This window comes from Chrysochloris asiatica, unplaced genomic scaffold (genome assembly GCF_000296735.1).
Source record: "Chrysochloris asiatica unplaced genomic scaffold, ChrAsi1.0 scaffold00102, whole genome shotgun sequence".
Lineage (NCBI taxonomy): Eukaryota > Metazoa > Chordata > Mammalia > Afrosoricida > Chrysochloridae > Chrysochloris > Chrysochloris asiatica.
This window is the reverse complement of record NW_006408620.1, coordinates 8,388,029-8,415,617: the sequence shown is the minus strand read 5'-3', so window position 1 is coordinate 8,415,617 and position 27,589 is coordinate 8,388,029. Positions and strand designations below refer to the sequence as shown.

The 27,589-nt window shown below is 47.7% G+C and overlaps 1 protein-coding gene across 3 annotated transcripts in view; it reads right to left on the bottom strand.

Moving 5' to 3' along the window:
• The window catches only part of USP7 (ubiquitin specific peptidase 7 (herpes virus-associated)), a 69,178-nt gene that overhangs the window by 23,947 nt on the left and 17,642 nt on the right, over positions 1-27,589 (bottom strand). Inside the window, exons 1-5 of one of the 3 annotated variants that reach the window (XM_006867224.1) lie at positions 16,151-16,259; positions 9,834-9,938; positions 4,251-4,449; positions 1,662-1,800; positions 1,203-1,291 (exon numbers count right to left, since the gene is read on the bottom strand). In XM_006867224.1, coding sequence (XP_006867286.1) covers positions 1,203-1,291; positions 1,662-1,800; positions 4,251-4,449; positions 9,834-9,938; positions 16,151-16,181 — 563 coding nt within the window. In that variant the 5' untranslated portion in view covers positions 16,182-16,259. Of the gene's footprint in view, positions 1-1,202; positions 1,292-1,661; positions 1,801-4,250; positions 4,450-8,949; positions 9,106-9,833; positions 9,939-16,150; positions 16,260-27,589 lie in introns of those variants that run through there. The other 2 variants (XM_006867223.1, XM_006867222.1) reach the window with 2 other exon arrangements.

Genomic DNA, 27,589 nt, shown 5'->3' with positions numbered 1-27,589 from the left:
TAGACTCGTGTCCCGGCAGAATCGCCACAGCCACCAGACGCTCAGATAGCCAGCGGGCTGCTCTCGCATACAGCTATGGCTGTAGCACACCTTCCACGGTGGGCCCAGTTGTCTCCAGAACCCTGTGTCTCGGCATGACCTTCACCACACCTGGTGGTCCCCAACAGTGTAACCTCCACTTTCTGTTTTTTTTCCTTGGCCCCTGGTTCAGAGTCTTCATCACATCCCTGTCTCCTGACCGCCTCCCTCCGCGCCCCAGTCCTCCCTGCATGGCCAAGGTGCCTCACCACAACACAACCTCACAAACGCACTCCCCTCCGCCTCTGAACTAGCCTCCCACTCCTGAGTTCTGCCTTCCCTTAGGAGCCACGTTCCCCCCTTTGTTTCGGGCCCCTCCAACCCACAGCTGTCTGGTTACATGGGTCCCACCTGGGTTCTCAATGCCACCCCCCCCACCCCCAGGCCACGGGCCCTGACTGCTCTGCCCCTGCCTTTCCCCAGGCATCCTGTGCTTACTAGCCAGAGTGGAAACAGAGAGAATAACATGTGAGAGACACCCAATCTTGCTCAGCATGCGTCACCATAGAAAAGGAGGCTTTCAGAACCTCATCCCAACTTCCCTCGTCCTCTCTGTCTTCGACCCAGTGTCCACGTTCCCGCTGTTCTGCCTGATGCCTAGCTTTTCTGCTGGTCTTTCTTCCAACTCTCCTCCCTGAGTCCCTCCTCATCAGCCAATGGCTCAATCCTCACACGTGTCAAGGGCAGAAACGTCCTCTTGCACAGAGATTTTCCAGGACTGGACAGCACAACGTGGCGGGTCCGGAGGCCTCACTATCACTGAGCTTGCCCGGCGGCTCCTCCCCTCTCTCCCTGCTCCCCATCACCGGACAGTCTCTGAGGACAGAAAACTGTGATGTCCCGGTGATGCAGCCAGTGACCAGCACAGGGCACTCCCTGGTAAGGTGTGTGTGTGAGCACAGAGAGGGGACTTGTTTCCGGGACACCCGCACCTCCGTTAAATAAAGACCCGAGTACAGTTCACCCCAGCACAGACATATGGATTATCACTCCGTTAAATAAAGACCCGAGCACAGTTCACCCCAGCACAGACATATGGATTATCACTCCGTTAAATAAAGACCCGAGCACAGTTCACCCCAGCACAGACATTTGGACTATCACTCCATTAAGGGGAAACTTACGCAACTCCATGGGGAGCATCCGCTTGGACGAAGACTTCAAAGGTAACTTTGTCATCGTCTATGAACCCTTTCTCAGGATCGGTCACCTCCTATGAAAAAGAAAAGAGGAGATCCAACTTGCATAAGAGCTGGATGCTTGCTACCCGAGAGCCCTGTGGTAAATGGACTCATTATGTCCCAGGTGTGACTGTTAACTCAGGGATGGAGCCCGATGTGCTGTTTCTTTTATAGGAATCTCAGCTCCTCAGGAAGGCTACAACTGCCTTTCAGTATCTGGTGACAAGATGAGACTTGATCCAGACAACTGCTAACAACCTCTGCCGGGAAAGTGGAGGAAATGCGTGTCCACAGACCCCTCACCCCAACGTCTGGAAATTTTTCAATCGACAAAGGGGATCTACAGAAGGGAGCGAGGCGGGGACAGGCACTGATGCCCAGACAAGTGCACTGCTAACTCACGCTCCAGGCCATGAAGTTGGAAAAGCCCCAGTCGTTTTCCTTATGGAAGAACAGGTGGCTGATACGGCGGCTGAAGGACCGCTCGTCGTCTCTGTAGTTTATGATCTTCAGTACGGCCTGTGCGTGGCAAGACCACGACCTGTTTACAGACAGACAGACAGACAGCAGTCTAAGCCTTCCGTGGTAGGTCTGATTCACCTGCATGCATTCTTCTGGTACAAAAAGACACCAAGCAAAACCAGCAGGGGAAAAGTTCTGTTTATCTATACACACACACACACACACACACACACACACAAAATGCACCCATATTTTTTAGAGTTAAAAAAAATTTGTTTTTTATTTGTTCTTTTTATGTGTGCATGTGTGTGGCCACATTTAACCTCTGATGGGAAAGATGTTAAAATGGTTTAGGGGTGCCTGTATATAGAGTTTTAATTCACGAGTGTATTAAACAAAAAACTGTCATGTCTACACAATCTTAAGCTAAGTTTATTTTGGTCTCTATACAGTAAGTTTCTGAATTAAAAAAAATTTTTGATTTTGTAGAAGACTAGCTTTTGATCATCAAACAGTGCCCGTATTTGACATGAATATAATTTTTAAAGAAGAGGAAAAGGAAAGAACTATGACAATGGGGATTTTGGGATGGATGAACAGACAACAACCTCCAGATTCAAATAGTGCTGCGGCCACTTCGTTATGTTACCCTGTCCCTGCAGGACACAGGCACAGTGGCCTCCAGGTTCTCTGAAGGAGCAACTCCCTCCTGCCTGTCTGCATAGCAGACCCCAGAAATATGGCGTCTGTGACCTGGTAGCTGTTTCTCCACCAATGCCAGAGAACTCTGGGCATGTGCACACCTGCCCACAAGAGAGCGGACCCTCAAGGCAGCTGAGTGGTACAACGTTTAAACACCCTAAAGACAGGTGGCTTCAAAAAGCCACCAAAGTGAAGGATTGTATTAAAATGGGGCTTTATGACTACCTCTTGCACTGTGCGCTTCTAAGAACCATCTACATGAGATCAAATCAATAACAGCAACTTGAGAGAAGACAGGACGCTTGGGGCAGTGACTTCATGTTAGTGGGAGAGGAACAATTTAGAAAAAGCAGGAGAGAATGGCTTCACAACTTGAAGAACGTTAGCAACGTCACTGAAGTGTACACACAGACACTATTGGATTGGAAGAACGTTAGCAACACAGACACTATTGGATTGGTGCGTTTTCCACCCTGGCTATTCTCAGTAACAAAAAACTGGGCTGTCTGAGTGAGGGTTACAAGTGAATCCTGAACCAGTTAAGACGCTTTAAAACGAGTGCCGGCACAGCGGTCTTCTGGCTGCTTGGGACACCTACACTTGGTTGATGGAAACCACACTCTGACCAACAACAATTCAGGTTAAATTCGTCGACTCATCTAACCAAGTGCAACCCCATGACACATCTGGTCAGACCCCAGTGGGAACACCATCATGGGCAAGACTCTTAACCTACAGCTAAGCTAGGCCTTGATGCGGTACTGCAGGATAATGTGCTCAACTGCAAAGTCATTTAGAATTGCAGGGTTGGCAGTTCAAACCCAAAAGCCACTCATTAGAAACCCTGTGTACGGTTGCTATGAGTCAGAACTGACTCCACGTCACTTAACAACAACAGGCCTTAGCTGCATCCTTAAGTTGGCTTGGCACTCTGAACATTAAAGCCAAAGAAAGAAAAGAATGGATTACAGGCTGGAGCAAAGTAAGGGCTCCAGGAAGCAACACGCTGGAGGTGGCGGGGCGCTCGGACAATAACCCACGTGCCTCAGACAACCTGCCAATTTGACGTCTGCTAGAAGGTGACACTGTCGGCAGTTCAAACCCACCAGTCGCTCCTTGGAAACCCCACAAAGGGTTGCTATGAGACGGAACCGACTCAATGGCATGTAACAACAACAACCCACGGAGGGGAGAACCGTAAACCTTTGACTTAGAACCAATAGGCGTAAAGCTTGAAGTACCCATAAAAAGGTGAAATTTCTAACTGTGGTGGTTTTATCTCAATAGGCCACCAAGATTATTCTCAATTTTAAGTCTTTTATAATATATTTCAGTTTTGAAATTACATGAATTAAAATATATCTATGTGTGTGTGTGTATACATATATATATAATTCCCTCCCCCACCCCTAAAATAAGCCAGGGGCACAGGTTACAAAAGTCTTAAGGAATGCCTTCATCTGTATTCTGCCCATGCTGTTGTTGGTTCTGACCCCTAACCACCCCACATGTACAGAGCAGAGCTACTCCACGGGGTCTTCAAGGCTGAGCCCTTCAAGAACAGATGCCAGGCTTGTCTTCCAAGGTACCTTCTTGGAGGGTTAGAACCTTCTGCTTGACAGTTCTTTATTTGCTTTTTTAAAATAAGCTTTTCTGGTTTGAGTATACGGAATACCTACCAATGGGTTTATAAGAAAGAAATATATTTAAACAACTAAAGGGATGCAGCAAGGAAAAGAGAAACGGCATTTGGCCAATCAAGTCCGGCTTTTGATTAAATCACAGAAGCACTAGGGGCCTGGTAAGCTCATTGTTCAGCAATCTTACGTGGAATCAGATTCAGCATTGCACTGCAGAAAGAATCCTACGCTTTTTTGGTGAGGTCGGTCTGGATAAAAGCGTGGCATCACCATAATCTTCCAGGGCAGATTTCGCACAAAGCACGGAGGGCTCAGGACCGATTCACTCAGCCTGCTGAAGCGCTCCACGGTGAACTGAAAGGTGGCCTCAGAGCGCCAGCTGGTGTCTGCAAGAGAAAGTGGCATCAGTCACCGAGGCCCGGGCATCTTCAAACTAAACTCACAGCATCAAACATATCTCTGCAACCACAACGGTAAACAACAGCATCCTTTCCAGCTTGCTGACCACCTACACGCAAGCGAGGTGGCTTATGGATCTGTATAAACAGACCCTTCCCTTATGAAATCCAGAACTCAGAAGACCCATGACAGTCAGCAGCCCAGCCTCCCCTTGCACATGGTGGGAGGAATGTCTATGCTGCGGGGTTTCCTTCACAAGGAATCGGGGGCAGTGGGGCTCATGTGGTCAGGAACAGGACTGTGGAGGGGAGAGGACCAGCGATGTGGTAGCATCTAGAGAAGGAAACTGAGGTAGGTGGGGGCACCATGAGGTGAAGGGGCCCGCCAGTGCCCTGGAAGCACAGAACTGTGGGAGGCAGGAAGATGGCTCAGAGGGTGTCCTAAAGCTAAACATGAACGTCATGGAATCACAATTCCCATGGAAGACCCTCCATGGGCTCTCTCGGGGGGGGGAATCACACAAAACACAGGAAATGTGAAGAGTCTCCATGGCAGGTGTTAACATAACGAATTCAGATTCCTGTCAATGAAAAGAACAGTGTGGCGGTCACAGTCTAAAATCCAACCGTGTGCTGCAAGCTGAGGCGGGTGTATGTATGAACCACAGACTGGAATCAACATTCCACATGTGGGTGCCCCCAACCTGACGAGCACTTTTATAAAACCCAGGGAAGTTACTGCCACATGGACAGATTGCCACGTCCATTTGTGAAGGTTTCCTCATGCTTTCTGGCCCTGTCCTGCTGGTGACAGGTGGGACCAGAGCCGCACTACGGGATCAGTGGAGCCTATGGACAAGCGTCTCTTGGGTCAGAGTCAGGTGCAGGTTTGCGTGACCTCCCTGCCCCTCAAGCTCCCAATACCAGCGAGTTCTCAGTACTTGTCATTCTCAGTGTAAGAACTTGTGCATCTGACTGGATTGGTTCTTGAGAAAACATGTCCAATAGTCCTCAGGAGAGGGTGGTCGCTGGCACCAAAGAAATAAAAATCGAAAGCATGCGTGGCAGTTGTCACTTTTACCTTTTTAAAGAAAACCTGATCCCTAAAGTTTGTACTTTACAGAGCCCAGCTCAGCAGAGGCCCTTGGGAAGGAGAGTCGCTGCAAGAGGGGAATTTTGTCTGAAGGAGGACTCGGATCAGAGCCTCCTTGGCTGAAGGACACCACGCTTCGTCTCGAGGAGGGATAAATGCTGCGGCATGTTTTTCCAGACATGCAGATCACATCTGAGCAGTACTTAAATGGTGCCAGGCAAGAGTAGGTGCTACTCAATTCCTGCTTCACAGGTGAAGAAATGGAGGCTCACTGAGGTGATGAGGCCAATCCCAAGAGCTTTATAAAAGAGTGCTGACGGAGAGGCTCAGCACCCAAGATTTGTTCACACTAACCAGCCGACAGCAGACTCTGGTAACCTTAGAGCAGGAACATGTGCCTGCTTAACAGAGACCATGGAAGCATACAGAAGGCGACCCAACGAGGACCACTGCAGAACAGCACACCTGGAGAGCCAACCCATCCCCTCCCCCGGGGGCAAGGCTGGCCTCACTGCGCGCCAGCCCACAGTATGGCTCTCCTTAAGGGGAGGTTTCTGTAGACATAGACTGATGCATTCGATGAGTAAATGGAAGCCTGGTGTGGTGCTATAGAATCAGCACTGGAAGGCTAACTGTAAGGTCAGTGGTTCAAACCCACCAGCTGCTCCTCAGAAACTACAGATGGGGGGGACACTTTATGAGTTGGAACCACCTCGATAGCACTTAGCTCCAACAACGAGTAAATGCCATTTTGTTCTTCAATCTTATGTTTTAACCAAACTTGTGAATTCCTCAAATACTTGGCAGGCACAAACAAGGGTGAGAGTCCGTGTTTCAGTGGCAGGCTCTCCTGTTCATGTGTCTCTGCCCCCACACATGGGACGGCCCCAGCACTTCATTCACGTGTGTCCAATTATGCATACAACTTGGCCCCTGCGCCAGGCGCTTTCCTAGAATGAACTTTCCTCAGTACCTGCATGAAGTGGTTTAGCAAGAGGCTTCAAAGGAATAAAAATCTCAGCCCAGTGGTTCTAAACACTTCAGACTGATACAATAATTGAGAAAGGAAATGAAATACCAACATGGCAAGGCAGGAGGCCCTACCAAGCCGACCCCCACATCCCTTCCTCCCAAAACAGATGCAAACTTGAACTCCATCCCTGGCAGAGAGGTTGGCCTAAATCAGCTTCCCAGAAGGGGTTCCTTGAGTCTGACCAACACATGTCTTCAAGGAAGCGTGTAGCAGCCTCTGCGCTGTGCCACCCCTTCCTGGGCATCTGCACTCAGAGGCAGTGTGCCAGGGCAAACAGGAGCCCTTCTTGTAGCTCTAGCTTTCTGATGATTTTGCTGCTCAGTCAGAGCACACGTGGATGGTCCTCACTCAGCTCCCGGCCTCTCCATGACTTAAAGCTGCAGCAAGGGAAGGTGAAGGGGTTAACAAACTGCTCTGTGTGTGTGTGTTGTGTGTGTGTGTGTATGTGTTCAATCAGCTCAAAGTCAGGGCAAACCCACGTCGCATGAAAGGGCTAACAGGATCTGTGTGTAGGTCAGTAAGTTTGTAACCCGCGGCCCGTCTATATGGTAAAAGAGAGGGGTTGACATTAGAGAGGATATGCTGTATCCTCAGGACTGACGGTTATCCAGGTATAAGCACTGACCCGCTCGCAGCCACTGTCGCTAAGCTAACAGAGTGTTCACCTAGCATCGGTCAACTCCAGACGAGGCCTCGGAGGATGTGGGCGTGGCATCAGCTATCCCATTGCTCAGAGCAACCCAACCACGCACCCATTCTAATACCAATCCTACCTCCGCAGCTAAAAGGCCAGTGTACTGACCGGGGCTGTGGCTACATGGCGAAAAGCAAAGAAGAAGGCCACGCTTTGGGTTTTTAAATCAAAAAGGCCAGCCTGACACTTTCTCAAATGGCTTCTGTGTAGTGATTTCATCAAACCTGGACGGTGAGCTCTAATACAAATCTTTGCAGATCCGAGTTAGATCCCAAGGCGGTTCCAGCACTCTAAATCTAGGTCTGTCTAGGTCTGTGGCGCAGTCTGATTGTCTAAGGCAGAGCTGAAAGGAAGCAGAGCAAGTGTGACCGGAAAAGCGACTCCACCACCGATGGCAACAGGCCGGCTTTCATTGCGGATGCTCCCCACTGCAAGTGTACATTCCTCTAGTCCCTCCCCAATCCCTCAGACAAACAAGGACGCCTGAGCTGCACACCGGTCAAGGCACTGACGACTCAGGTCCCAAACAATCCTAATCCAATGTTTCCCTGATCAGCCGTCCTAATGTGAGACTCAGGGAATGGGGGTTCTGAAGTGTGCGGGTCCTAATGAAACTCTTCAGGAGAAGCGCTGTATGTGAGCAGAGTGAAGAGTGAGAAGCCCTACCGTCAAGACACTCTTTGCCCTAGCCCCCGCCATACACCCTAGAATTCTGGACACCTAGCCACATGCTTACACACACAGTGCCTCACAAGACACATCACCTTGGAAAACGAGGCCTCAAACTAAGAATTCTATGCCTGGAACCACAGGGGGTGGGGTAGGGGTGGGGTGTGTGTGAACGATCTTCCAAGCAGGTTCTGTCCTGCCACAAAGTCCATACAGCCTTTTCACTCATCAATCCGTTCTGCCTTTCAATGGGTACCTCACATTCCAACCAGAAGGGAAGCCCTACAGAAGACTGCCCTCTTTCTCCTGCAGCTAGCTCTCCATTTCAGAAACCAGAACAGGGGCACAACCCCGCTCTAAGGCACCATTACTTACTACTGGAGACTCAGCAGGATGTGCCTCAAAAGTAAAGAGTTTACCTTCACCAAGCCTCACAGGATTAGTGGTTCTCAGGCATGGTGATTCTGGGCCCAGAGACATAGGCACCCTCCTAAAGTGCACAGAACAACCCAACTCTTCCCCACCCCAAAGAATTCTCTGACCCAGACTGCATCTAGGCTAGAAAGCCTACCTTATATCTACATCTATACACCGTGCCCAGCACTCCCCACCCCTTAGAGAGGACACAAACAAACTGCAGAAACACTCGTGGGAATTGCCTTTGTGGAAACTAAAGAATCCTCGGACTCAAAATGGCAACCATGTGCAGGCTGAGCCTACCTGAGACCTACAACCACACAGCCTCCCCACCACAACCTTAGGTGGGAAAAACAAAATGAAAACTGCAGACACATTAGTATCAATCAGCTTGGTCTGGGGAAACTTAACGGGGTGTGATCTGACCTGGTTGGGTCCACTCTTGCTCCACAGGGAAGACAACTGATCCCAACCTCACACCCTGTCCTGAAGAAGAGACCACACCCAGACCGCTGCCCTGGTCTCAGAAGGACGCGTGCTCCACAGGTAACCAAGCATGGGGTTTGACCCACACCTCTTTACCTTCCTCAGATACCGCCTCGGCCAGGGAAAGCAGTACTGAAGTTTCTCAGCTCCAGTTTCTCTGGAGGCTGACCTTTTGGCAGGAGGTCTGGACAGCAGTCCTTTTGGTGGCGCAGCCTGTGACTGATGGTCTCTTTCAACTGCCCTGTTACTCCCCTGGGAAGGACACACCCTCATGAGGATGGATGGATGGACGCGCTCACGACACAACACGGCTGCGTATCACAGGGCAAGATTCCGGGGGCTGCATAAAGCAATCACCTGCTGCCACCTCCTTGGGATTCTGACCACGCAAACGTCTACGTTATAATGAAGACATACTCCCAGAAGAAAAACAACCAAACCAACGAAACACCAGAGACCTCCTGAGCACAACGTGGCCACGCACATACACATGTCTATGATCGAGACCAGACGTTGGTGTGGGAGAATGGCGCCCAGAGCTTGACTCTCTCATTCCACACCTCACGGGGCTAGGAGGGCTTATTGGCCACAGACAACCGATATACACATACACAGTGGCAATGCAATGGAAAGCCGATTTCCAAAGTCTGGAGGTTCTTGTTGCAGACAGAAAGGAAAGGAGAGTGAGACACAGTTGTGCTGAACTGGACTGCCACAAACCGTGGCCGGAAAAGTGTGGGCAGGACTAAGTGCCCATCTGTTACAAACACCGGCATCTGAATCGCCTCACCTGGGCTGGGGTGAAGTCTACTTACCTGGGAATGTACAGGGAACCTTTTGATTCAAAAGCAAAAGCGGCTCAGATGTTCAGATACAACCTCCTGAAAGCTAGCTGCTCTAAAGTAACTCAGCCGCATCTGGTTTGTGTGCTCCCGGCAAGCTTTCCGCCCACAGCAAACACACAAGCCACCGGCACTTACCGTCCTCCATGTCCTCCTCTGTATTGTTATGTCCATCACTCATGGCCACATTCCCATTGATGACAGGGTTCTGGGTAATCCTGGGTGGGTCGTCTGTGTCTCCAGCTTTCAAGAAACAAAGAAGTTCATGGTTTCTATTTTCGTGGCTTGGATTAAATATACACAACTGTTACTTCTACAAGAGATCATTTTATTTACTGTAATAAAACAGAAACAGCTAATTTAATCCTAGAGGTGCTCACTGCTTGTGGGGTCCTAAGAAACTTGCTGCTTTCAAGACGGTGAGTGTTAATTTTAACACACAGTATCTGCTCCATCGGCAATATTGAAAACTGCTTCTTATTTATGTGAAATTTCGAATTTAACTTGAATTCTACTGGTCCTTCATTCTATTCTTTAGATCTGAGAACCTTTACGTGTACGTGGAGGTAGAAGTTTTGAATCATTATCTTGCAAACCAGTTTCCTACACATTAAAACTCAACCCTAGAGACAATTTAATTGTAAAGCGATACTAACTATATACAGAACAATACAGATTGAAATAAACACTTCTAACTTTTCTTCATGGACACATGTGAGTGCCTCGAACACATCACATTGTTATTCTCCAGGTGCTGCTGGACAACTGCTAAATAATGAAAGCATACATCCATGCAATAACCAAGCCCAGAGTTCTGGGGGCCTGGAGTGGAGGAGCTATGGGGGAGATGGCATTCTCAGAGCCCAGGAAGGACAGAGAGGATAGACGGATTTTTGTCTTTCTGCGCGCTTACTGAAATCTGCTTCAAAGGTTTTATTATGTATCAGAAGTTGAGGCTCAAAACTTTTAAGCAACAACTGGCAAATTTAAGGTGTAAGCTACAGTTGTAACATTCTCATCACTATTTTTATTTTCATTCATTAAAAAGGGAGAAAAATGCAGAGCAGAATCTCAAAATTTCATGGAATCCAAGCAGTTCGGAAACTACCAGCTGTTCCGAGGGAGAAAGATGAGGCTTTCTGCTCCCGTCATGATTTACAGCCTCAGAAACCCTGTACAGGATCACTATGAGTCGGAACCAGCTCCACAGCACATAACAACAACAACAACAAACTTCCTGGAGCCATGGAGGCTGGATGAACCCCGGAAACTATGGCTCATTTTAGAACATGTTTAAACTTACACCAAAAATATCCCCTCAAGCCTAACAACCAAACAACAATTGAGCTTAATTAGTAAAACATGCCTGCTTGAGCACTGAGCTCCTTTAAGAACTGTCTCTATAGGACCAAACTGACAACAGTAACAAAAAGGTTAGACCTGAACCTTGGGGCAGCGAGTGTATGTTCTCGAGGGGGGAACCACTCAGAACGCCATCAATGTCACCAAACTGCCCATACAGAAACGGAAGAATTGGTGTGTGCTTTTGCTTTGTGTATATTAACGGGAAAATTTTTTTTTTAAATCAAAAACAAAACATGACCTTATCTTACATTGACATAGATCAACCTACAGAAGAAAAAGGCGACATTTGTGACGTAAATAGTGGCTGTATTGGACAAAAAGGCCACACTTCTGGACTCCACCTTTTCTTCCTCAGTAAGAAAAGCTCAGTGGAAGAACACCGGTCCCCACGTTGTACAGCTGGCTTTCCCCAACAGCAGGCAATCAAAAATAAATGAAAAGTCTTGGGCACAAACGAGAGATGTGCTCTTTTAAATGTTAAATGTGAGCCGGGTCTCCTCTCAAAGCCATCCTGCCCTGCGGTTTAGTTCAGCACCGTGGAGAGCACCACTCCCAGCCCCCTCTAAGCAAGCTCCCAAACTCAAAGCTATCAGATTACTTCAGTAAACCCCAAAGTAGTTTCTGGTAAGTTATACTTTCTTTTCCTCATGTGGACCACAAACACTTGAGAAACCCTGGAAAATATCAAGAAAGTTGCTGTTGTTGTTAAGTGTTATAGAATCAATTCCAACTCATAGCAACTCTGTATAGGGTTTTCTGAGTAGCAGCTCGTATGTTTGAACTGCCGACCTTGCGGTTAGCAGTCCAGTGTTGATCCTACAGCACCATGCCACAACTCCACAAGAAATTAAGTACTACCACCTAAATGGAGACAGATACTTGCTGACAGTTGTTTTATGAAATATTCATATATAGATACTTTATTTAAAAGCTATTGTTAAAAAAATACACATATATTATTGCGCTGGTCCTTCTAGGATCACATCACTCTTACCAGAAACAAAATAAAGTTGGGAGAGGAACAGCAATTAGATGTATATTTAGTGGCGAGACAAAAAGGAGAAAAACTCCTTTTGTTGGTGTTGAACAACTAGTCCAAGCTCTGGGAATAACATGTGCCAAAGTGAGAAGGGAGAAAAAAAAATTAAGACTTCAACATGTCTTTAATTCACACCTGTCCTCTTGTGGCACTGCAGGATAAGCACTGGACTGCTACTGCGAAGTTGGCAGTTCAAACCCACTAGGCTGCTCACTCCTCGGAAACCCTATACAGAGTCACTATGAGTCAGAATTGACTCAACAGCACTTAAAAACAACATCCTCTTGAAACAGTATCAGAGTATCATAAAAGCACTTTACGAAGAAAAATGCTTTTATCATGGCACATCCCAGCAATGGGACGTTATCCAGCAGTTTAACAAAAATAGTACTCAATGTACCTATATGGAAACTTCTCTATGTTTAAAACAGTCAAGACAGCACATGCAATTTTTGTTCTAAAAAGGGACTTCTTGCTTCCCTTTACATCCAAGAGGCTTCAGAAGGACATGAGAACCTATTAGGGGGCTCAGGACAGCAGCATGCTGGTGGTGCTACGGTTAAGCACTGGGTTATTATCGCAAACCCAGCAGTTCAAATTTATCAGTCACTCTGCTGGAGACAGTCGAGGCTGCATGCTTCCGTAAATACTTATCGTCTGAAACCTGAGAGAGGGTTTCAGAGAGTAAGTATCTGCCCTATAGGATAATAGGATCACTGTGAGTTGAAACGGACTCAGTGGTAGTCGGTGGGTGACAGGCAGGGACGACAGTTGTCGTTAGTGCTTTTGAGTCCAATCTGACTCATAGTAACCCTGTATAGGGCTTCTGAGAAGTGACTGACTGGTGGGTTTAACCTGCTGACCCTGTGGTTACCATTCAGTGCTTATCTATCACCATGTGATACCATACGCCTTAAAATAATGTGCTTGAAGTATGCCTGATTTTTTAAAAAATCGAGTGTGTCAGTTCAAATCTGTTCTACTACGATTGCTCTTAGACTTGATTTGTCTAAGATTTCTCAGATATGAAACAAGACATCGCTCCTAAAACAAGGATTCATCAATGTAAGCAGTCTTAACTGTCCATAAGTCACAGGATCCTACAACTAATCTCGATGCAAAGCTTCATGAGGTGACGAGATAGTTTAGACTGTAGCTGAAAGGCCTCTTGAAGGGGTTGGTTCTGCTGATGTTAGAGGGGGTCCTTTTATCACTAAAAGTCATGGCCATCATCCAGATCAAGACCAGGTCCTGAGATCCACGGATGACCATGCCAACACTCTCCAGAGCCAGCGTGGCAAAGAGAAATAGGTTCTGCTCTCCTTTTTTCTAACCATGTGATGAACTGCAGTGTGGTGACTGAAGCAAACCCAGTAAGTCACGTTCCAACGCTAATGAAGACAACTCTCCAGCATCGGCCCCAGTAAGGCCCAGCTTCTGAGCAGTACACCAAGGTATGTACTCATGCTGGGGTGGCCAGTTTGTGCTTCTCCATCCCGTAAATCAACGGGGACGGGGCTCAGCTGGTCAAGGCCAGTGGCTGTGAAGTGACAAAGGCTCAGGGTCGGTCCATCATGTGAGTGAAGAACACCATCTGGTCAACACGAGCCCCACGAAGTTTCTAGTGAAAGGCGGCGGGGTCGGTGTAGACTATGCTGGCAGTTCTAGCCTCGCTCCTGAGGGACCACACAGCCAGTTTTAAAAGCGCCTCAGAAATGAAGCAGTTCAGCAGGAGGATCCAAATGTTAATTAAGACAAGGCAAATCCCTGGACCACACAAGGTTTGTCCTGGGCTTCCAGAAATATCCTAAATTCTAAGGCCGTAAGGACTCGGGGTGTGGCGCTGTGGGATCAGCATTGGACTGCGATCCACAAGGCTGGCAGTTCAAACCCACCAACTGCTCCTTTGGAAACCCTATTGTTGTTAAGGGCCGTCAAGTCAGCTCTGACTCACAGCGACCTTGTATAAGGTTTCCAAGGAGAGGCTGGTGAGCCTGAACCGAAAACCTAGTGATTCAAACAGACTCCTAGAAACCCCAGTGTTGCTGTTGTCAAGTGCCATTAAGTCAATTCCGACCCATAGGGACCCTGTACAGGGTTTCCAAGGAGCAGCTGGTGAACTTGAACCGCTGACCTTGCAGTTCATACGACTTTGCAGTCTAATGCATTAACCCACAGTGCCACACCAGGACTCCAGCAACCCTATAGAGGGCTGCAATGAGTTGGAACCAACTAGACAGCACTTAACAACAAGGTAGTAAAGCCTGTCTCCTCGTCCTGCCAAGTCCATACATCTCTCACTACATAAAGTGACCCCTCCGTATATACAACTTGTTCAGCTGAAGCTTTCTCAGACAGCATTAACTCTGATGTGACCAAACATATAAGAAATCTTATTATTATATATATTTTTTGGACAAAAAATCAGAGTAGCAATCTGTAATACCTCGTCATTAAGACATGTCCCTGATAAGCCAAGTGTTTATAGGAAAAACATAAAGTAATTAGCGTTCCCAAATGAATGTATTGCACTCCGAAATATATCAGGAGATGGTTTCCATGACTTGGGCTTGGGAAACTTTTAACGGCAAGTCTTGTGGTAAGTATCACAGGCATAATTATAATTATATATATATATATCATATATGTAAAAGGCACAAAATGCTCTTTCAGAGAATAACTTTAGAAAATACACATGAAGCCACCTTGGCAAGTTATAAGACCTGTTTTTTCGAGATGATTACACCAACTTTTATATTCACATTTACTTCCCACTAACTTCCATTTGTGATGTCACAACAGCCCCCCACCCAGCCCCCAGAGAACACATGTCAATTGCTACGGAAATGAGGCTGAAGAACCATCAATCACATAGGGCCATCCAGTTAACAGACCAAAGGGCAAAGTGGTCAACTGTTTGTTGGCTTTGACATTTTTGGTCACAAATCGTTAGCAGTCCCCACTCCCAACACTCCAATGAAACCTTGTGGCTATCAAAAGCTAGAGTCCAGCATGGTCCCCAGGTGGTGCCTTGGCCACAAAGATGGAGCTCTGTCAGACCTGAAGGGTGGGGAATGGGGAGGAATGAGACCCTTGTCAGCCCCACACTCCCCCCTTACCAGTACTCGATAGAAGCCTGTGACCACAACCAGAGCTCTATTAAAACTGGAGCATACGGAGTGTGCTGGCCAGCGTGCAGTCCCTGCCTAGTTGAATTAGAGAACCTCTTCTACCCCCAGTTCCATCCAACAAAGTTGACACCCCTGCTTCTGACTGGGGCCTGTGTGCTCCCCTCTCCAGGTCTCACTAAACATCTACTACCATTTCCTTTGTCCTTTCTCCCAAGGGCAGGTGGACAAAGGGTGGGCAAGAGGGGGAAGCAATTGAACAATATGGTGCCATGGGAAGAGACAAGCCCCAGAATCAATGGCAGGTCTCCAGGGATTATGTCTGCCCTCAAACCGACTCACCTCCCTCCAAAACACCTCACCTTTCGAACATCCATATTGTTGTTAAGTGCCATCGAGTCGGTTCCGACTCATAGCGACCTTGCAGAGGGTTTCTGAAGCTTTAAATCTTTGTGGGCGCAGAAAGCCTCATCGTTCTCCTGTGGAACAGCTGGTGGGCTCGAACCACGCTTGTGGTTCACAGTCTGGTGCTTGTAAGAGACAAACAATTCCCCCACCTGAGCTCCACGCCACCCTTCAGATCTGTGGACAAACCCTGCTGGCTAGACTGGCCTTCTACAGATACATGACTTCTTCAGGGTCACGCCATGACATGTCATGAAACAATTCCCCCAAAAGCCTACATTCTTCACCAAGGACAGAAAGAAGTGAGTGAGCACGCACTTCTGAGTCCGTGAAGAACACTACTTGAAAAGAGGAATTATCGAGATGAATTAGAAAACCAGATAGGGGACTATAGAGAAATTTCAGTCCCATACTATTTTTCCACGACAATCCCAACTCCATTCCAGAAGGACCATTTAGATACATAGATACTGGTCCTCTGAAATCATCAGTAGCAGAAGGAATCCCAAAGAAGTTACCTTCTCCTCCGAGCCTGTGGTTCCCAGCCATGTTGGCATGATTTTGCAGCAGAATCTTCTGGGTGGGGGAGGGGAGAGGGAAGGTTCTTCTCACACCCACATCAGCATGACTGCACAGAATCTCTAGGTGGTAACCGCAACATTCTTGACCAAAAAAAGGAAGCTCCCACAAAATTCTGATGCTCAGAACCCAAAACACACTCCAACAACTTGGCAAATTTAGATCACTCTCTTCAAAAGGCAGGGTGGTCCAAGAACACAAGGGTGTTGATGGGAAAACTGTGAAATCCCAAGAGAAGCTTGGGGTTTGGATAGTGGTCATGCACCACCCCCAGCCTGACTTATGACAGGTGAGTCCTGGTGATGTAAGATGCCAACAATAGGGACCAGGGGGGCTCCCTCCCAACTCTCTTGTATTAACTTGGCAACTTTCCTGAAAATGTAGAAATAATTACTCCAAACTAAAAAGTCATGGAAACAAAGGCAGAGCACTGCCAGGAGACACGAATTGGATGGTGTCTGGCTACCACTGCTGAATATTTTGATTGACGAGTCCATAAAAGACTCCTGGCCAGAAGGGGGAAAGTGAAGAAAAGAACTGAAAATTCTCGTGGAGGCTGGCTTAATCTTTGAAACAACAGCCAATGAGATCACCTTTAAACCTTCAACCAAAAAGCTCCTCTGAAGTCTTCTTAAAACCAAGTAAATGGTTTAGCTTAACTAGTATAAAAATGTCTGTCTTGAGCACTATGTTCTTTTTAAGATCTATCTCCATGGGACCAAAATAAGGGGAAGCTTAAGAGACAGTGAGCTTATGTTAATGAGGGGGGATCAACTCAGACAGGGAGGGTGAGAATGGTCCCACCGGAAGACCTCATCAGTACCACAGAACAGTATGTGCAGAAACTGTTGAACTGGTGTGTGTTTGGCTGTGTGCAGTGTCAACAACAACTAAATAAACAAAATGCAGCAGCAAAGCAGAAAGTCTTGTCAAGATTAGACTTGCATGCATGGAGATGAAAACCGCTGCACTGAAACGATGAGTGTAAAACTGATGTTCTCCCATGTAAACTATCGCTCAAGTCACAATAAAAACTCAAAAAAAAAAAAAAAGATTAGAGTTGGGCAAAAAATAACTGGTATCAAAGTTGTAAATGAAGCGTTTTGGCATTATGCACCCACATGAAATACGTCTTTTCCCCTCACAGACACCAGGGGGCGAGCTTGGAGGAGCAGTTAACCAGGACGGCTGGAGAAGGGCATGCGTTGGCGCTGGGGCACTAGAGCCTCAGCCCTCCCACTCCCACAGGTGAGGAGGAGCTACATGAGTTAAGAACTATGTGCACTGGACACAATCTGATGCAAATCAGCATCCTGGAGGAAGGCAGTGTAGAAGCCATCCCTCCATTTACGGATTCGGGAGGTGCTGTGGGCCAAGAGCTGGCTCACAGCTCAGACAGGTGAAGGGGTCAGGAGGCCCTAACCTATGTAAATCAGCTCTTAGAAACGCACACTTCTGTGTCAACAGTCTGCGCGGTTTTTTGTTAGGTGCCATCCAGTGGATTGCAGGCCAGACAGAACCTAACTGCCCCCAGGACGGCCCAGTGAGCACGCTCAGATCCTTTACAGGAGCAGATTGCCAGGTCTTGCGGCTGCTGGGTACCAACAGTCAACATGCCCATTAGCAGCTGTGTGCTTAACTGCTTGCATCACCAGGGCCTCTTTGGGGAAACAAACCCACAAAAACAGAATTGTACACTACTGCACAGTTCCTACCTACTCTATCAGTCTGACTTCATTTCCAGGTCACATAAGATTTACATGCAGGGGTAAGAAACACAGAGATCCGTGTTAGCTCTAGACAGCTCACATAAACCCTATGAGCACCAGAATACTAATGTTGTAGCAAGCTACACACCAATCCTCCAAACTGACTTGTGCCCGTCTGACTGTGTTCAGTTCTGTGCCGGGGGTCACTTCCACAGTCAACAAAGAAACAGACTGCTTCTGTCACCACACGGATCCCTTTTATATCGCCACACCCTTGTCCTTCCTGTGGGTCCCTCTCCTCCTCCCACACAACTCCTAGAAACCACTCATCTCTCCATCCTTACCATTTCAAGAATGTTACACAAATGGGCATGTGCCAGGTAAACTATTGGGAGCACCTTGAGATTCACTGCATTGAAGGCTTGTGGAGGTGCACACAAGCATTCAGCTGCTAACCTAGAGATTGGATGTTCAAACCCACCCAGAAGTGACCCAGGAGAAGACCTGGCAGTCTGCTTCCATAACGATTACAGACAATGCAAACCTACGGGGCAGTTCTACTCTGTCCTGAGGCATCGCTGTGAGTCGGAAGCAACTGGACAGCACCCAACACCAGTAGTCCATGGACCGCACCAATGTGCCTGCTTGTGTGCAGTCATTCATATGCTAACATGTGAATAACTGGGGCTGCTATCAACAAGACCAACTCAGGACAGATCCTAGCTTAATATTTATCGTCACTTTGGAGTTTTTAAAGCATGAAATGCTCACAGGAGTAAGGCAAGCAAGCAGGGAGGAACAAGAGGGAGGTAACAATGACGTTCCTCATTCTGGGCCAGGGATGGGGACCAGTGTGGTGTGTCCTTGGAGAGGACACACAGGCACACAGCACGCATGCAGAGATGCGTATGGACTTTAGGGTTAATAGTGCCCCATCTGTCATGATTGACTCTGCCCCTCACCTACTGACTGACTGTTTCCAGCTTGTCTCCATGTGATGCCATCACAACTCCACCGCTCTGGTCCTACTGCCTCCCTACATTTTACAAATGGCTGTTGTCCTCACACATGCCACCCAAGAGCAGCTAACCATGGCTCTGACAGTCCAAGCACCATCCCTCGGCAGAGAAGGCCACACAGCTCCATTGGCTGACTTCCTGCTGCCCGTGTGCCTCCCCACCCCAATCTCTGATGCGTGCGCATACATGCGCACACACACACACACACACACACACACACAACACACACACACACACGAGAGAGACAGAAACCCAGCTCTAAGCTCACTCAGGGAGTCCTGGTTCGGCACTGTAGAATAACCTCAAGTCAGCAGTTCAAATTCACCAGCTGCTCCTTGGAAACCCTATGTAGGGTCTCTCTGACTCGGAACCTGATGGATGGCACTAAACAACAACAAACTCGCTCAGATGGAGCACGGGAGACAGAGGATGGGCCAAGAATGACCTAGGAGCTGAGCAGACACGTGAAGGTCGGAGGTGGCTGCTGTTAGCTGGGGAAACAAGAGTGAGGACCGTCTGCCGAATTCCCGTCTAGCTTTTGATTTTGAGGAGGGTGGTTATCTAGGTGTGCTGACTTTGGTAAGTCACTGAGCTTTTGTAACTAGGGGTCCCTCTACTCCAACAAAAAGTTCTTCGAAAGAAAGGAAAAACAAAAGCACAGAGGAGAAGGAGGGGTGTGCAGCTGCTCTGAAGGGAGGTGGTGGAGCCGCCACGTTTCAGAGTCATTCCATGACCGCTGTCCACTTTGGAGAGGTCTCGGAATGTTCAAGTGGTGGCTGCCGAGTGGCAGAGCTAGATGTGAGTGTGCCTCCCAACCACTGACTGACACCCAGGGTTAAAGGTCACATGGGTCTGAAAAGAAGGGCTTCTCCTGAAGGTCATGTGGAGGTTCCGGTTGTCCCTGAGACCACCAGTCCTCAGCTGGGAGGCAGGCGGAGTTTGTAGCTCCCCTTACCATCATGGGGGCTGTAAGTTAGTCACTGAAGTTTTAAACAAGATCAAAGTTAAGGCCAGGACTGCAGGTCTCTGCAGCTTCACCTCCCCACCCCAAGTCTAATGAAAGTCCTCCCCCTACCCAGGACCCCATGCAGTCTGTGGGTGGAAAAGCTCCGTGTTGAGTGGACGACACTCATCTTGTTTGCCAACAAGAGTGGCATCTGCAGGCATAGAGACCTCTTCTGATGTAGGCAGTGTCCACGGGGTTCCTATGTACAAAGCCTCAACTCTGCTTCAGAGCTGGCCCTTCCCCGTCACTTCTACTCCATTATCATGACACTGAAGTCCAGGTGTGGTGCTGCAGGATGAAGCACTAGACTACAAGGTCAGTGTGAATCACAGGTTGACAGTTCAAATCCACTAGTCGCTTCTTGGAAACCCTACACAGGGTCGCTATGGGTTAGAACGGACTCAACAGCTGTTAACAAGAATGTGATACTACCAAGGGTTTCATGGCGCTCTGAAAAGTGGGCATGCCCTGTGCCTGTAATTACGGTAAAGACTCTACTAATGAAGACACCTTAAATACGGTAACAGGTCTACTAACGAAAAAGATGTCTTAATTACTCCTTGACCTAACAAATGTCTCCAGAGGCAGGAGTGGCTTAGAAAGTAAAGCAATGCATTTCCCACCCACTTCTCATAGTCAACCTACTTCTCAGGGGCCTCGGAGGAGCCAGGAGCTGGGCTGGGCCCTGGGGTTCAGCAGGGAACTGGACCAACCAGCTTTCGGAAGAGAATTTCACCTGGTGATAACTGCCAGGGAGGGAGGGACTCGAGAGCAACTTGGATGTGGACGACTGGCCATGAAGAAGGAAGCCCACATCTGAACCACCTTCCGAGACCCTAGCATGAAAAGGAGTCAGCCGAGAAAAGGTCCTGGAGAAGACAAGAGTCAAACGCCAAGACGGAGCAAAACAGGGATAGGACAATGACCAACTGCAAGGTCAGTGGTTCAAACCCATCAGCTGCTCCTCGGAAACCCTAACAGGGCACTTCGACAACAATAAGGGAACAGCTTAAAACAGGAAGTTAGTTCTTGTTTCAACTCAGATGTCAAACTTGCAGCCCACACCCCCAAGGATACCTTCTAGTGAGGCAGGGACTCAAGACAGATTCCACCTTAATCCTGCCTCAGAAATATAACAGCCGCCTCACTCCAACGGGCCCACAACCAGAGGCACAGAGGCTAGGATGTGTAACGCATCACAGAATGGAGGACGATGGCAGGAAGAGCCATGTCACTGAGCTGCACCGCTCTCAGGTGTCGGTGACCACTTCAAGTTCTGAGGTCTATGCCTGCCTAGCTCCAGTTAAGAGGAGGGGCCTGAAGGTACCAAGGAGACCACCAACTGTATTAAAATAAGCCTCAGTGAACTTAGCGGCGTGGCAACAAATCCCCCAAAGAAAATCACATATAACGTGCTTATTTGGGGCTTTCAGCTTGGCCGTACTTTGTAAAATTCACTGGATCCCTATAGGGCCGTCCTAACTGCCAATCAAATCCAGCGTAACCTCTGACTGCTATCCAGTAAAATGCCTCGCACCTGTCGTGAAGTGCCGTTCAGTCAGTTCTGTGTCACAGAGATCCAGTAGAGGATCTCCGAGGAGTAGCTGGTGAGTTTGAACCTCTGACCTTGTGGTCCAGCACTTATCCCACAGCACCACACCAGGGCTCCACCATGCATTCTAGCAGCTTATAATTATGTCTGTTTCCATGACCTTGTTTCACAGAAACTGGATTACCTGCTAAATCGTACAGCACAAAAAAACCCGTCCCAGCACACCTGGCCAGAAGCGTGGCTTTGTGGGCGCATACAACGCCGGGATGAGGAGGAGGAAAGCCCAAGGGTAAGTCAAAAAGTAATGCTACCAAAAAAATCACATCAGCCTTTATGGAACACAAAAATATCAGAATATGAACCTCTTTTTTGTCAACAAATCCTCTATCTAGGGCTATACACTCTTTTTCCCCCCCTTCCCACTTCATTCATTGCTTCCTACTCTGTCTTCAGAACTGACGGCGCTTGAGTATCTGTTTTTCTTCATGTGAAATGCATTTTTATTTATCACAGTCTCCTCTTGGCCCTACCTTTAGTCAAAACTCTGTCCACTGTTTATGCAATTATGGCCCAACAAAACCTGCCCTTCCCTGTCTTCTTTTTTTTAATGTTTTATTGTGAATTATGTGGTAGTTTCCATGGGAGAACACTTGTTTTACATTCATCTTATGTATATTGTTTCACTGTCATGGTTACAATCCCCTTCATGCTATGTGTAGACGCTTTTGAAGGCAGTATTTCTCTCTTAGCCTTCCTCGAAGAATCCTGCGCTCTTTGATTTAGATCAAGTCTAAAGTGCAGTTTGGGCATCTGCACTTGCTACCATGAGTTGATTCCGACTCCTAGCGGCCCCACACAACGTTTGTGAGACCATGAACCTTTCTGGGTGCCAACAGCCTCACCTTTCTCTGAGGAGCAGCTGATGATTTGAACCGCTGACCTTGTACAAGAGGAGCGCTGACTGTGCTGGCCTGACTCATCCCCGACTGCGATCCAGTCCACAAGAGCATCTTCAGCAGCACTGGGCCCTGGCAGACTGGCAACTGCAAGGTTGGCGGTTCAAACTCACCGACCGCTTTCGGAAACCCTATACGGGGGTGGTCTCTACGAGTCAGAACATGATGGCACACAACAGCAGCATCAGCAACATAGCTCTTGCTTAAAAAAGGCTGATGAGAAGATTAGGTTTGAGCCAACTGATCTTTGTGTACAGCTTTTGGCACCCATCAATCTGAAAACTCCCTGAGGAGTTTTCCAAATTGGAAACGCTAAACCACGTGAGATCACGTGGCACCAGCAGTCATTCTACGTCTCTCCCTCCAGTTTCCGGACTTCGGTCAGCTTCTTTATCCACTGAGGCTGGTGGTCTCCTCTCTCATGGTCTTTCAGACCTTTCTGAAAATGCTTCATCTGCCTAAAAACTGGTGTGCTGTGTGGGGCAGCATTCCTGTAAGCCTGTTGCAAAAGCTTCAGTGATTTGGGAAGGAGTCCATTTGCGTTTGTTTAACTTCATAGTAGCCCTGACCTTAAAACTGTTCTTTCACACAACACGAAGAGGATTTAAATGCCATCGTGGAACCAGTTCCGACTTAAGAGTGACTCTGTAAAGGGTTTCTGTGGTTGTTTATCTCTGTGGGAGCAGAAAGTCTCATTTTTCTACTGTAGACTGGCTAGTGGGCTTGAACCCCTGACCTTGGGGTTCTCAGTGAAGAGTTTATGGTACGGAGCCACTGCGCTCCTCGGCATAGAGTATCCTCTCTGATTTTTGAAGGCACTCTAATGAGACAAGAGTGTAACTGAGAGAACTTGCCTGCAGTCATCCACTGATCGCAGAGACATGTTCAAACATGTGGAATAAACCTGTGGGGGTATGTAATGGAACCCGAGTCACAATACTGTTTTGACTGACCCTTGTATCTGCAACATGTGATAGACAGATGGCTGGCATCTAAAATATAAGGAATTCTTACAACCTAAGAAGAAACGGCTCAACTGCAAACAAAGATGTGCACAAGTAAGTTACACAACTAACCAAGACCTCACTTCCTTTATCAACACTAGACGTCCATACTGTTAGCAGAGTCACAAAAGTAAAAACCTACCAGAAAGGCCCATGGGTACCAAGCATCTAGTCAAAGAGGTGGTGTTTGATGGATGGCTTAAGTATCAATTTAAACAGTTAAACAATCCTCCCCAAAGATGTTGTTAAGTGCTGTTGAGTGGGGTTTCTGAGGAGCGGCTGGTGGATTTGAACTGCCAATCTTGAGACTACTACTGGGTCCAGTGCTTATCCTAGAGCACCACATCAAGAGTCAAAACCAAACAGCCAAATATTCTTTGCCTTGAAAGTTACTTCTAAGAATCCATTTCAGGAACATCAGCACACAGAAGCAAAAGCATTGTACTTCGCACACCTTAAATGCCCCTGTGTCTGCACCCCACACACACACACACACACAAACACAACCACTATGGCTCTTAGCCATCCTTCAGGCCTAGAACTAAATTTATCCTCACCCCTCAACTTTCAACCTAACGTTGTTAAGTGCCGTCAAGTTGGGTCCAACTCATAGTGACCCACCCTGTAGATGGGTTTCCGAGGAGCGGCTTGTAAGTTTGAACCGCTGAACCACAGACCTTTTAGACAGTCTATGCACTCCTGGTGTGGCGCTGTGGGATAATGTGTCAGACTGCAAAGTCATTTGAACTGCAAGGTTGGTGGTTCAAGCTCACTAGCTGCTCCTTGGAAACCCTATAGAGACGCTATGGCACTTAACAACAACAATAACAATGGGGTGCTAAAGCTCCAGTAGCGTAGTAGTTACAAGTTAGGCTGCTAACCTCAAGGTCAGCAGTTCAAAACTACCAGCCGTCCTGTGGGAGAAAGATGAGGCTTTCTGCTCCCATAAAGATTTACAGGCTCGGAAACCCTATACAGGGTTGCTATGAGTTGAAAGTGACTCCACAACACATAACCACCACCACGGAACTCTGGTGTGGTGCTGTGTGTTAATGCATTGCTGGTTTGAACCTCAAGGTCGGTGGCTCAAGCTCACCAGCCGCTCTGCAGAAACCTTATACAACAGAGGGGCTATGAGTCGGAATGAACTCCAGGATACTTAACAAAAACAACAATAAGGGGAGAAGTAACTCAAAGGAAATATGCACATCTTAGAATAATCAACCACTTGAGACCAAGACTGTTAACCAAGTCCTCCCAGAGGCACCACGAAAGAAAGGTCTGGTGATCCACTTCCCAAAAACTCCACCACTGAAACCCTACAGTGGCCCCAGGACCTATGGTACCTGGCTCTGGGCAAAGCCTTAATGGTCTCCTGGATCATCTTGTGCCTCACCCACCCCCACCCCACTAAGTGTTTCCTGTGTTACACATTTTTTCGTTTAAAATTTAAAATTTCTAAACACAGAGAAAAACACAAAAAATACGAAAACCCTAGTTGTACACTGACATACATGGGGTCCTCCAAGAGTCGGACCAACTTAAGGGCCACTGGAAAGTTTGTTTACACCTTGGCAAATGGCAGCACCCTTTCGCAAATGCCTGGGATTTCCTTCCAGAGCTATTTTTTTACAAACACAAACCAGTTTGGGGTTTGAGGGTGGTGTCAGAAGTAGAGGAGAAAGACTTAGCGCATAATCAACATGCACTCATCTACAAGACTGTTTCTGTGGTAGGTAACATTCAAACTCAGCCTGGGCTCCTAGGGTTCCAACTGTTGTACCCACAAGCTACCAGAAAACAGAGAGAAAGGAGAGAAACCACAAACAGAAAAATATGAACGAGCGGCGTGTTGGCCGTTACAAGGCAGAACTGGGAAGCAACCTAATCCCAGTCACAAGTCACCTCTGGTTTAAAGTAAATCTCCCTGAAATCTCTCCAAGTATCTGTGCTCTGGGTCCTGGTGTTCAAACCCATCAGCCGCTCCTCAGAAACCCGACACAGACAGGGTCGCTATGAGTCGGAACCAACTGGATAGAAAACAACATCTGTGTTATAGGAACCACAAGATTCTTCTGTTGTGTTCAAACCTGTAATTGGGGACACAAAAAGAAAAGACACCTGACATTTCTGATCCACATCCCCAAATCCAACTGTAGGAATTGCCAGTCCTGTCCACTCCCCATCCTTAGGGCAGCCGTGGACACAAGAGAGCCCACTCTGCTGCCCACCAGGGCTAGTATTCCCAACACACTGAAAAGGCAGAGCTGAGTCATAACCAACTTGACAGCAATGAGCTTGCTTTTCTGATTTTCTAACAACCACAAAGCTCCTTGTGGTCCCATCTCAATGAAGAGGCTGCGAGGGAGCCTGGCAGCCCACAGACTCAGCTGCCTGCCAGGGAGCAGAATGCCACGCTCCGGTGTGGGTGCCCATACTGCCTGCCCACAGGTGTATCGAGCCCCATATCCCTCTGATGAATCCCTGTAGAAGGGAGCCCAGGGGTGCTGGGACCAGGCCCACTCCTCCATCCCATTCATTCACAACCAAAGACAAAGCCCCTTAAAGAATACTGATGGTCAAAACAAAGCTCAGAAGGCAGGAAGGGGCAGGAGAGATGGTGAATGGACACGGATATCCCTGGGAGCCAGTGAGAAGAGCGCTCTCACATTGAGGGGACTGCAAAAGATGCCAGGGGACAAAAATGTGCTGAAACCATTGAATGAAAATGAAGTTACTTGGAAAACTCACCCAGATGTTTAAGGGGGAAAACAAAGAATATCGAACAGAAGAGATTACAGAAGAAGACAGCATCATAAGACCCAGTAACATGTTTCAGATCCAACATGAACCGTGGCGGTGAGGTTCTGTGGTAAAAAGGAACATTCTAACACAGGTTACAAGAATGAGCCTTGAAAACATAACATGAGGTGAATGAAGCTGAAGACCACACAATGCTGGATTCCACCATCTACAGGGAACATCCAGAACAGACACGTCCAGAGACAGACAACAGGGCTCTGGGGGAAGAAATGGAATGACCGCTGCTGTGCGGTAGGCTTTTGGGGGGTGGGGGGTGGGGGTGGTGATGAAAATGTTCCAACATTAATTATGGCCTGGTGACGGTTGCAAAGCTCTGTGAGTATTCTAAAGACCACCGAATCGTGCGCTTTGAGTGAATGTATTAATTACATCTCAATAAAAGTTTTTACTAAAATATACCAATGTCGGCCAGCAGATGACTGGAGCAATAGTTCTAGTGTGGTCTAGACATAGAATGGAATGTCATCCAGACATTAAAAAAGAAACACAGTCCTGATTATCTGTTACTATATGACCACATTTACTGAGTGAAATAAAGTTAGGCACGGGAGGACAAACACCGCAGATTCCACTTACGGAACCATCTTCAAGAGGCGGGGAGTGATTTCTGTCTGAGGAAACGGACAATGTTGATGGACAACGGGGTGAATGTATTTATGGAACTGAATGGGAGATACTGAAAATGATTACAATGGCATCTTTTACCAAAGCAAAAATAAAGAAGAGTTCAGCGGGAACCATGGTGAGGTATGATTACTAACACATTTTATCAGAAAGCAGAAAGGCAGGTGTGAACCAGACACCAAGGTTAGCCGGCACTGTGTACTGTGACTGACATATAGACATACACTGCACTGGAGTGTGCGTTCCTCTGTGGGAGAAACTGATGTTCCATGTGTACCAAGAAGAGCGGGATTACATGGCCGGGTGCACTCTAATGCTCAACAGACCCAGAGAGAACACGTTAAAGCCAGCATTAACCTCATCAAAATAGAAAAGCAATTCCTAACAATGGGTCCCTGGTTTCCAAAGGAAACACTGGCCATGAGAAAAAAACGTGGCCTTATAGCCCTCATTCTTCCCTCTCTGGAGTCCCCAAGGCAGCAGATAACCCCACTGCTAGGGTAATCACCTGAAGACTTTACAGGGAGCATACAGTTCCCCTGGTATTTAAACTGAGGATGTGAAGGAGACGCCAACCATGCCTGCCCACCAGCCAAGACACAGACCCATGGCTCTGTCGGTCTGTGGCACTGTGGTGGCTTGCACAGGGCCGTGATGCTGGAGGCTCTTTCCAATACCAGCGGGT